Source organism: Globicephala melas, chromosome 19 (assembly GCF_963455315.2).
Source record: "Globicephala melas chromosome 19, mGloMel1.2, whole genome shotgun sequence".
Classification (NCBI taxonomy): Eukaryota; Metazoa; Chordata; class Mammalia; order Artiodactyla; family Delphinidae; genus Globicephala; species Globicephala melas.
Window position 1 is genome coordinate 62,670,484 of NC_083332.1, and position 11,699 is coordinate 62,682,182.

At 51.7% G+C, this 11,699-nt stretch overlaps 1 protein-coding gene across 11 annotated transcripts in view; it reads right to left on the reverse strand.

Annotated features, from left to right (window-relative positions):
- The window catches only part of FANCA (FA complementation group A), a 52,770-nt gene extending 52,142 nt beyond the window's left edge, over positions 1–628 (reverse strand). For 10 of the 11 annotated variants that reach the window (XR_009559954.1, XR_009559953.1, XR_009559952.1 and 7 more), the window contains exon 1: positions 511–628. Coding sequence is in view for 7 of the 11 variants with exons in the window: in XM_060288678.1 (XP_060144661.1) it covers positions 511–589 (79 nt within the window). In the remaining 4 variants the exon portion in view is untranslated. The remainder of the gene's footprint in view (positions 1–510) is intronic. The other variant, XM_060288679.1, reaches the window with a different exon arrangement.
- Positions 629–11,699: the final 11,071 nt, after the last annotated feature.

The window sequence follows — 11,699 nt, forward strand, 5'->3', positions numbered from 1 at the left end:
CTCGTTTCCTGGGATTGATCTTTTCAAAGAGGTTACGCGACGCTGGGGCTACGCGGAGCTGAACAGTTACTGTCATCCAGGCTACTGGGGGCGGGGCGCAGTGACTCTTAACTCCCTACCTTCTGGAAACACCCCTCTTGGCCACTCGTTGGACAGAGTGGACAGAGGGCTGCCAGGAGGGGACAGCTCGGGGTGGGCGTGGGGGAGGAGGAGGGCGGGGGGGGTGAGGCGGGACGGGCGGGGATGAGGTGGGGACAGGCCGGGCGCCGGGATGAGGGGGGGACGGGCGGGGGTCGTCGTGAGGCGGGGACAGGCCGGGAGTCGGGGGTGAGCGGGGGACGGGCCGGGGGTCAGGGTGGGGGGGGACGGTTGGGGGTCGAGGTCAGCGGGGGACGGGAGGGGGTCGAGGTGAGGGGGGGACGGGGCGCGATCGGGCGCAGTTGGGGGGGACGGGGACGGGCCGAAGGAGGCTGGGGCAGGAAGGGGTCTTGGGGCCCCGCGCCCACCTACCCAGCAGCTCGACCCAGGCCCGCCTGCAGCCCCCGTGCCCCGGGTCCGAGGCAGCGCCCCGCGCCTGGGAGGCCGACATGTCGCGAACGAGCCACGGGCGACGTCTCTCGGCTTCTGGCCCGCGTTTCCTTCCCATTGGCCGCGGACAAGCGCGCGCGCCCATTGGCTGCCAGCTGCCCGGCCGCACCCCTCAGGGCGGAGCCTCAGTAGCCATCTTGGCGGCGCCGCACGGCGGCCATCTTGGTGGTGGCGGGAGCGCGGTATGGCTGACGCCTGGGCCAGGTAGGTAGCACTGACGTTGGAGGTTTGCGGTGCTGATTCAAACGGCGTCACGGGCGAGAAAACTGTGCCATCCCTTGTGCGTTAGTCCTGTCGAGATGACCCAGAGCTGGGCATGAAGAAGCAATCCGACAAACCCAAATCCAGGGAGACGCTAAAACCGCGCTGCCAGTTGGAAACCGTGTAGGACGCGTCTGCGCCCTCGTCTCCCGCGGAACCCGGGGCGGCGGTGTTACTGCGGAGCTGAGGCTTGCTCTGCCTTGACTTCAATTAAGTGTAAACGAGAGGCCGCCTGGTGGACAGCGCCGCTCACCCCGGCCGAGCACAGCCAGGGGTCGCATCCACAGGGGTCACACACAGGAAGTCCTTTCCAGCCCCTCTCCCCTCTCTGGAGGATGAGGGGGAAGGAGGGCTGAAAATCCCAGGCTTGTAAGCATGGCTTGGCCTTTCTGGCCTTCAGCCCCTGTGCCGGAGCCAACCAGGAGCCCACCCAGTGTCCACCTGTTAGAGAAAAAGATGCTCCTAGCATTCTTCCCACTTAGGAATTTACAGGGGTTTCACGGGGTCTGTGCCACGATAGGCACAGAGACCGACATGCATTTCTGTTATCTCACAATCACTGTGCAGCCCCGTGTCTCAGTGTCCGGGTTTTCACACAACATGGTCCCATCGGCCGTGAAGACCTTGCGGGTGCAGGATGCCCTCAAAGAGCACCACTGCCACCTCCTGAACTGCGTGGCTGGAAACTCCAAGTTTTCAAGTTTGCATGCACACCATGACCACCCTGCATAACTGCTGCTGCCCAACCCAGGTTGGGGGCTGCTAAACTTGCGTAAACAAGGGTCCACTGGAGGTGGCCCTGCTAGACAGCACGTGGCCCTTGGGGATTGCAAAAAGCGGCCACGAGTCCTCCGTCCCTTCCGTTTGGGCTGGTAATGACACAGGAGTGACGTGACACAAACAGGAGTTTGAAAAGAGATGGTGCTGAGAGCCAGGTACCTCCAAGGAACACACGTGAGCGAGCCTGCTGAGGACCACCCACGTGGAGGAGAGGTGGCCGCCCAGCCAGCAGTCCCATGCCCTGGCCAGCAGCCTGCCTGCTGCCAGACCTGGAAATTAGGCCATCACAGGCCGTCCAGCTGCTGACTACCCAGCAGTGAGGTAAACAAGGGGAAGAGGCTGGCTGAGACCAGAGCTGCCAGAGACCACACGACTGCACACTAAGCAGCAGCTTAGGAGGGGAGGGGAGTACCCACGTGGCCTTGTAAGCGCTGTGAAGCCCTCGGCCTCCGTGCCAAGGGAGCAGGGCCCTGGGGGGTGCACATCACGACCTATGCAGCTGGTTGAAGAGAGACTGTAGGGAGGCAAAGGCAGGGCACAGAGGCCAGGGGGATGGCCTCAGGCCATTATTGGGCAACGGACAGGGGGCGTGACCAGCGCGGGGGTCATGAGATGGAGAGAAGTGATGAGCTCGGTTCCTACTTCGAAGGTTGATCTGCCAGGTGAGGAAGAAGTGCAGAGTTTTCTAACCCAAGCCATTGGGAGGGCAGAGATACACATCATACAAACATACATCATATACACATACACATGCATCACACACATATATCATACATACACACCATACATGCCTCATACATACACACATACAAACATACATCATATACACATGCATCTCACACACATATATACCATACATACACACACCATAATGCATCACACATACATACAAACATGCATCATACACACATATATACCATACATACACACATCATACACACACGCATCATACACATGCATCGTACACACGTCATGCACACACATATACACACATCATGCATACGTCAGATACACATGCACGTATCATTCACACATGTCATATGCACACATACATTGCACCCACATGCATCAGACAAACATACGCCATATGCATACATACACTGTACACACACATCATGTACATACATCCACATATCATATACCCATGCATACATCATATATACACGTGCATCATATACGTACACACACGCCTCACCTGAGAGGTGGAGACACTGGGAGGACGGTTTGAGAGGCAATAACAGGAGGGGCTCAGAGTTCAAACGTGAGTGTGTCAGATTCAAGATGCCAGACCCCTGGATGGGGCTGCCGGGGGAAGTAGGTCGTAGAAGCTTCAACACACACGTATGTACATACACCCACACACGCGTACACACGCCCCAGGCACACCAGAGCTATCCCTCCCTGCCCATCATCGCAGTCCTCATCCTTCTGCTTCAAAGAACGATGAAAAGCAGCTATTTGAAGCACATCGAACATGCCGTTGTCATGACCTGCGTGCCTCCTGTGCCGGGTGAGACCTTCTATCAGAAATCGGCCATAGCTCAGTGTTTCCAAAACATCGCTCGTGCATGTGCCTTCCCAGCGTCCACTGATAATCAGCATTATTTAGGGACTACTTTCCGTTACATTTAATCACTTCTTAAAAACCAAAATCTAATTTAAAAGAAAACTGTATGTGCCAATATAAATGGAAATCCATTATTCTCCTGTATCATAAACTAAATATGAAACAACTTAAAGAAATCTGTTTAAAATTTGCCTTTGTTTCACCTGAAATCACCTCGCGAATTTAACTTGCATCTAGGATGTGGAAAGCTTCAAAGACCATCGCTGAGGCTGGATTGGGACAACAGAAAACACCGCTCCCATCACCACCAAGCTAACAAGTGCTGAGTGATAGTAACAGCAGCCACCACTCCGGGTGAGGCCAAAGTGTGCAGAGACAAGGAAGGCTGTCAGCGGAGAGTGGGCAGCTGCACTGAGAAAACCCCTCAGCAGCATCCCTCATCCCCACCATAAGCACAGGGCAGGGCTGGAGGAGTCTCGTGTGGAAGGTGGCCACAGCACACTGAAACACAGATCCAGCTCAACTCCAGACCAGACTGACTCACCCCCCAACCCCACTAATGACCGAGCAGAGAAGGAGGCATGAACACTACCTCAGACTCTCCTGGCCCACACACAATGTTGGGCATGCAATCAAAAATTACGAGACAGACAAAAGAAGCAAGAGAAAAAAAGTCAACCCATCCCTAAAAGGCAAGGTAGGTAACAGAACCAAACCCAGATGTGGCCCAGATGTTGGAAGAGTCACACAGGGAATTTTAAGTAACTATGGTTCATATGCTAAAGTCTCTGGTGGAAAAGGTGGGCAACGTGCATGAAGGAATGAGGAGATTCAGCAGACACGTGAAAAGTATGAGAGAGAAAAACATGGTCACAGAGATAAAGAGTGCCTTCAATGGCTCATCAGTGGGCTCAACACAGGTGAGGAGAAATAAAAATTACTCTAGCAGGAAAACAAAGAGGAACTTAAGGAAAAAAAAGAGCGCCGGGCTTCCCTGGTGGCGCAGTGGTTGAGAGTCCGCCTGCCGATGCAGGGGACACGGGTTCGTGCCCCGGTCCGGGAGGATCCCACATGCCGCGGAGTGGCTAGGCCCATGAGCCATGGCTGCTGAGCCTGCGCGTCCGGAGCCTGCGCTCCGCAGTGGGAGAGGCCACAACAGTGAGAGGCCCACGTACCGTGAAAAAAAAAAAAAAAAAGCACCTAAGAGCTGTGGGATACTACCAAATGGTATAACATACATGTCATAGGACTCCCGAAAAAAGAAGAAAGAGAAAACAATGCAGAAAAAATATTTGCGAGGTAATGGCCAAGAATGTTCCCAAAATAATGAGACAGCAAACACCAGATCTAAGAAGTTCAGAAGACACAAAACAGGATAAACATGGGATGAAACACACACACACACACACACACGCACCCCATATTCAAACTGCTGAAACCAAAGAAATAGAGTCCTGAAGGCAGCTAGAAAACAAAGGTGCCTTAAATGCAGAATAACAAAGATAAGAATTACAGCAGATTCTTCTTGAGAAACTATGCAAACAGAAGACAACAAAGTGACATATATAAAGGGTTGGGGGGGAAAATCAACCCACATTTCTATACCTAGCAAAGACATCTTTTTAAAAATAAAAAGCAAAATAAAGACTTTTCAGACGTGAACAAGTTTATCACCAGACCTGCATTAGAATAAATATTCAAGAAAGCTCTCCAGTCAGAAGGAATGTATCAGACGCCTGGATCTACACACAGACGAATACATTGAAGGTAAATATAAATCACTCTAAAAGGTAATTGTCTGTTTCAAGCAAAAACAGTAGCACTGAATTGCAGGTTTATTGCGTATGTAAAAATAAAATGTATGCCAGTGCTAGCCCAGAGGATTGGACCCAAGAACTGGAAGTGAACAGTTGTAAGGGTCATGGAACGTATCAATTGTGGCAGTGGTTATATGACTGTGTTTGTCAAAAATCATTAACATATACATTAAAAGGGGTGAATTTTACTGTCTGTACGTTATACTTCAATTAAAAATTTAACTCTCATGGGGGAATCACTGAAGATGGCAGAGCAGGAAGACCCTGAACTCACCTCCTCCCAAAGGCACTCCAAAATTACAACTATTTACAGAGCAGCTATTGATGAAAAAGACTGAGCCACTAGAAAACATCTTCCACGACTAAGACATAAAGAAGGAACTTCAACGAGATGGGTAGTCACGCGGGGTTGTGGGTTAGCCAAGACCCATATCCCCAGGTGGGCAACCCACAAACGGGAGGACAATTACAACCGCAGAGGTTCTCCCTAAGGAGCGAGGGAGCCCCACATCGGGCTCCCCAGTCCAAGGGTCTATACCGGGAAGACAAAACCCCAGAGCATTTGGCTTTAAAGGCCAGCAGGGCTTATTCTGGGAGAGCCAGAGGGCAGTGGGAAAGAGAGGCTCCACTCTTAAAGAGCTCACACAAAACCTCGCACGCTCCAGGATCCAGGGCAGAAGCTGTAATTTGAAAGGAGCCTGGGTCAGACCCACTGGCTGAGCTTGGAGAGCCTCCCGCAGAGGCGGGAGGCACCTACAGCTCACCCGGGGGACACAGACCGCTGGCTGCGGTCACTGTGGGAGCTCATTCTACCATGTAGGCTCTGGTGCTGGTAGATGCCATTGTGGAATCCTCCTCTAGCTTATTAGCCTCAGGACCCAGCCCCACCTGGGCCCACCAGCCCGTAGGAATCAATACTGGCCAAGCAGCTATCTAGGCAGGGACGCGGCTCCATCCACCAGCAGACAGGCTGCCTTATGACCCCGAACCCACAGCCGCCCCTGGACACATCCCTGCCCACCAGAAAGCCCAGGACCTGGCCCCGCATACCAGTGCACGAGCACTGGACCTTATACCCCAAAGCCCTGCAGCTGGAGAGCCTGGGACCCAGCTCCACCCACCAGTGGGCGGGCACCAGCTCCGGAATCCCCTGGGCCCAGGCCCCGCCCACCAGTGAGCCTGCTCTAGACTCTGGACCAGCCTCACCCATCAGTAGGCAGACAGCGGCCCCAGGACAACTGTGGCCCCACAGCCGGCCTTGGTAGGATCGAGCCCAGCTCTGAGACACCTTAGGCCCCTCAACTAGCCACCTAGGACCCAGCCCCACTCCGCAGCAGGCACAAGCTTCGGGACATCCCCAGACCCCGCAGCCAGCTGTGTCAGGAACTGGCCCCATCTATCAGCAGCCCGACACCACCTCTGGGACCCCTGGGCCCTGCAGCCAGACCTCAGAGCCTGGCTCTGTCCGCCAGTGGGCCTGCACTAGCCCCAGGACCTGGCTTCACCCATCAGTGGGTGAAGCCCCGGGATCTCCTGGACCCTGCCCCTGCCCACCAGTGAGCCAGCACTAGACCCAGGTTCCGCACCCAGCCACCTCGTGACCCAGCCCCGCCAAACACTCATTGGTGAGATTTCCAAACATAAAATGGTCTTTATGAGAATTGATAGTTCTTTTCTAGTAAGCTATTCCATGCGGGTTGTATTTGACAATTTATAACACTGATCAGACAAGAGTAGGGAGATGTTTACGTCACAGAACAAGGTGATTTTAGGCAGTGTTCTCAGTGTGTCCAGACCAGCAGTAGCCTCAGCATCACCCAGGTTTTGTTAGACATGCAAATTTTCGGGCCACACCTCAGACCAAATGAGACAGAAAATAACCCGGGAAGGGTTCCAGACACCTAGGTCTCAACAAGACTTCCTGTGGATTCCGATGCATGCTGAAGTGTCAGAGCCATTGCTCTAGGAATGTAAAATAATTGTGACGATCTGCAAACCTCAAGTGCAATGGTTAACATAAAATAAATTTTACCCGAATGGTCAGGGTCATCACTAAAAATGTGCTGTTGCTTTGTGAATGAGGAAAGGTCAGGTTTATTTCATTCACTGCTATACCCTATCAGTTAGAACACCGTCCAGCATTCAGAAATGCATTGATAAATACTAGTTGAGTTAAATAATTTTTTAAAAGAATCTGTTGTTCAACTTCACTCCAATAAGAAAAACGCAAATTAAGCCATTTTTCACGCATCAAAGATACAAAAGTTTGATCACACCCTGCGTCAAGGGAGCTTAGGGAAATAAAGACCCTCAAACATTACTAGTGGGAGTGTATCGTGTGCAGCCTCTGTGAAGGGCGGTTTGATAATACTTATTAAAATGACAGATTTGTATATCCTTTGCCCCAGCAAGTCCATTTCTTAGAATTTATACTGCACAAGTATCAGCTGTGCTCTTACACTGTCCAAGATACTTGGGGCAGCAGTAATTAAGCCAACAAAATCTATGCCCTCACAAAGCACTGCGTACAAAGTTATCCATTCAAGACTGGAAAAAACCTATTCCCCCTGCCCCCCCCCCCGCCCCCGGCGGGGATATGCAGCTGTACAGAGAACGCAGAAGCTCTTCACATGCCGATACGAACCATTCCCCACCCCCCACCCCCACTGATGAGTAAATACGCAGAGCACAGGACAGGGTGTATGATGTGCTGACCTCGGGACATGTGTGTTTGAAACAAGCATATGACTAGAAGTTCTAGAAGGATAAACAAAAAGCCAGACACAGTGACTACCCCTGGGGCCAGTGTCTGGTGGAAGATTTTGCAGTTTATACCTTTTTGTACTTTTGAACATCGATCCATGTCAAATTAGCCAACAGCAATTTACACAGTTATTTCTACAATCTTACCAAGTTCAGGCCCCAGCAAGCATTTGAGGCTCACCCCCCCATCCAAGATCACATGTCAGCTCTGAGGTAAAGCTTGCCTCACTCCAGTCTGTGCAGCGGAAGACGTGGTACGACAGAGAAGTTGATACAGCAGCTAGTGTGTGTGTACATTTGGAAAACGTTTGATTCCTTTTTAACTTCCCTGCATTACCTGTTCAAAACATTGTTGACCTAAAACAATGAAACGGCCAGTTATTTTACCAGCAAAATGGGTTTACTCAGGAATAGCAAAGAATTGCGACTCAGGACATGCAAACTACGGCGAACCCCAGGCAAGTCCAGAGGACAAAGGAGAGGAACTTCTTTTATAGAGGAGAGAAAGGCGTTTGGGGAGAGGATGTTGTAAACAAAGGGTCCATTGGAGGAAACTGGGACTTGGAAGTGTAGTGGCTTTTCATTGGCTGAGCTGTGGCGGTGTCTCATTGGCTGGGCTGTTGCGGGCAGGGAGAAACTCTTCCTTGCCCTGATGGGTAGGAAAGTAGTAAGCTTCTTCCTCTTGGGTCTGTAGTTGAGGTGGGGTCGTAGGGCGTGAATGTTCCCCCTTCTGGCCTCCTGACTCCATTTTAAATGAGGCTTCTGTTAATTTTCACAACATAAATACAACTGCAAATGACCGCCAGTGTCATCAGTGGGGAGCAAACAGTGTTCTCGAGTATTTTCTCGGCTCCTGATCGGGAATCCGGGGTAAGCATGTAAGTACTCCTCGTTCCCTCCTTCACAGGACAGCCCTGTCTGCCTCCCCTCCTCTTCCCATCATCTTGTGGGATTTCCTCTCATCACCTGGGCTTAGCTGAGCCCTGGGTCCCCGCCTCTTCTCCTGTCTCCACCTCTTCCTAATGCCAGCCTAGAAATCCTGCAGCCATGCCAGTCCTAGAGCCCTTTCCCCAGAGCTGTACTGGGCTCCCTTTTAGAGATCAAGCACAGCCTGGGCCTATCTGGCATCCCTGGGGATTCATGGGCTCTATCATTATCCCAAAATAATCCTAAAGCACAAAACCACAGCCTCTCGAGTTTCAGCTTTTCCTCCCGGACCCCTGAGCCCTGCCTCGCTGCAAGGATCGTGACAAAGACAGCATTCAGGGACCTCTGGGTCGTGGACACAAGGGCCTCGTTGCTCACAGCGTTCAGTGTGCAGGTCCCTCGGGAGAAGCCGACCTGTTTTTCAAGCTGGAGTGGAATTCAGTGCAGGCTGAGAGCCTCTGCCTTCCCCTCACAGCAGGTGAAGTGGTTCTACCTGTGTCTAGGGGAGTCCAAGGGCCTTTCATCTCAAATTGTCTTTGATGTTTAACCCAATCGCTCATACGCCTGACTCACTCTGACCTTTGTCTCAAAACCCTCAGCGTGCTCTCAGTGTGGTACCTTGGACCCTGGGGCCCTACACCCTCCCCTCCTGCAATCAGATAACTATATTCCACAGGGCACCTGGGCTTCCAGTCCTAAATTATCTTTTTGGCTTCCGGGGGCCAAAAATTAGGATCCTTTAGTTTCTGTGTCCGCAAAGATGCTCAGAGGCATAATTCCTGGAGACCTGAATCTCTGGCCAGTGGCAGTCATGAGCCAACCACCCCTCTGATTGCACTGCCCTGGCATGGACATGATCTCTAATTCCCTCAAAGCATCAAACACAGAGCATGGGAAAACACCAACATAACCAGTGGCGTTATGTAGCCACCTGTAGCTCTTCCTCGACTGCAGAGACTGTGTTTCCTCGTGGCTGTTTCCCCCTGAGAGACTGGTGGATCCTTGGGAGGACCTGGGCAGGTTTTTCACTGGTCTTTCCCAGGCATAAGACATTAACGCCCAGTGCTCAGCAAATACGTGTGAATGAACAGCCTACCCTGTAAGATGAATCTTTGGGGAGTGTGTTTGCTAATGCGATAACTTGAGAGTGATTCTCCAACTGCAAGCACTGGTGGATCAGTCACATCACTAAATGTTTCGATTCTGCTTCCAAGCACAGCCTCCCTTCCCCGGGCCTTCCTCGTGTACTGGAAATGAAGGCTAAAGGATGTGGCTTCCGGAGTGGTCTATTGATGATCCCGTCGTGTAGAAATGACCTGGATCCAATGCTTTCCAGGTTGGGTCCATGACTGACCATCAATTTCTATCATGTTTCTCTGTTGAGACTCTGAACAGCTGGAAATAGCCTGTTTCATTTCTAAACTCCAAGGGGCAACTTCAAGTCATGGAAGAACTAATATCTCTTTGACGCTGATGTTCTGTGTTGCGTACTTGGCAGACAAAGACCTCCACATATTAACCCGAGAGCCACTTCCCACTGGGATAAACCCCATGCCTACTTTTGTGTGTGTGTGTGTGGCCCCGCCCACAGCATGCAGGATCTTAGTTTCCTGACCAGGGATTGAACCCGTGCCCCCTGCATTGGGAGTGCAGAGTCTTAACCACTGGACGGCCAGGGAAGTCCCTCCGTTCCCATTTTAACCAGGCATCGTCTGCTCTCCCTCAGTGTGTGGAGCCCAGACAGCTATCAATTTACCCACACCAGTTCCTCATGGCAGAGCCCTCAGTCTGATTTAAAATATTGGCTCGGCTTTTTAAAGTATGGCTGTGCCTGGGCTGTACTCCACCCCAGGAAGGAAGTGATTACCTTGACTCTGACTTGTGACCAATGGGTGGAACTTGTCACTATACCCAGAGCTTCTAGCAACCAGATCAGAGCCTGCTGCATCTGGTCACTTGAGTCATGGGCCCCTTTGATCAGTTTTGGTTTGGTGAATTCACTTCCTTTCCCTTTATTGACTTAGATGCCACTCTCGGGCTCCCAATCTAAGAGCTTGAAACCCCTCTCACTGCCACCACCACCTGCAGGCTGTTACTTCTCACCTTATGTCCATTTCTAGATCTCATCTAGGACATTTTTGGGAGATGTATGAATAAATGACCTGGCAGGGAAAAACGAAATGGTTTCTAGGAGCATCTAGGGGGCCGACGGATGCTTCTTCATTATTTGCTTGTGGCTAGAGGGGCAAACCTTCAGATACCAAGAGATATGGAAGTAGAACCTACCTAACTTAAATTTTTTTTTAGTAAAACCCCAGTGTTCTAAATCTTGCTGGCTGAAGTGCACAGGGATCCCTGAGAAAACAATTAATGCCAGATCAGAAAGGGTATCATACGTTACACAGGTGACCTCAGGGCCCCTGCATCAGGCAGGTGCGAGTCATCACTATGCCATCTACAAACTGACACTTGCCATCTACCTCTCCGAGGATTAAATCATGAGGTGCTTCAGCTGCTGAACTTCAACACCCCCTGAAAGGAGTTCGGGGTGGAAATCAGGAAAGAGGCCCTCTGGGCACTGGGAAAGACTGGCACAACAGTCCTTCAGATAGCCAGATCTTTTCACAAGAAGATTTTATGAGCCCAATTCTTGCATCTCCTTGTATCTAGAAAAGCACTAAAATCATTAATGGCGACATCTGCTCCTCGTGACCTGCAGCAACTCTCTGCAAAAAAATGGGCTTGGGGCTTCCCTGGTGGCGCAGTGGTTGAGAGTCCGCCTGCCGATGCAGGGGACGCGGGTTCGTGCCCCGGTCCGGGAAGATCCCACATGCCGCGGAGCGGCTGGGCCCGTGAGCCATGGCCGCTGAGCCTGCGCGTCCGGAGCCTGTGCTCCGCAACGGGAGAGGCCACAACCGTGAGAGGCCCGCGTACCGCAAAAAAAAAAAAAAAAAAAAGGGGGCTTGACTGTACATACCCCTGTTCACCAAAATCAT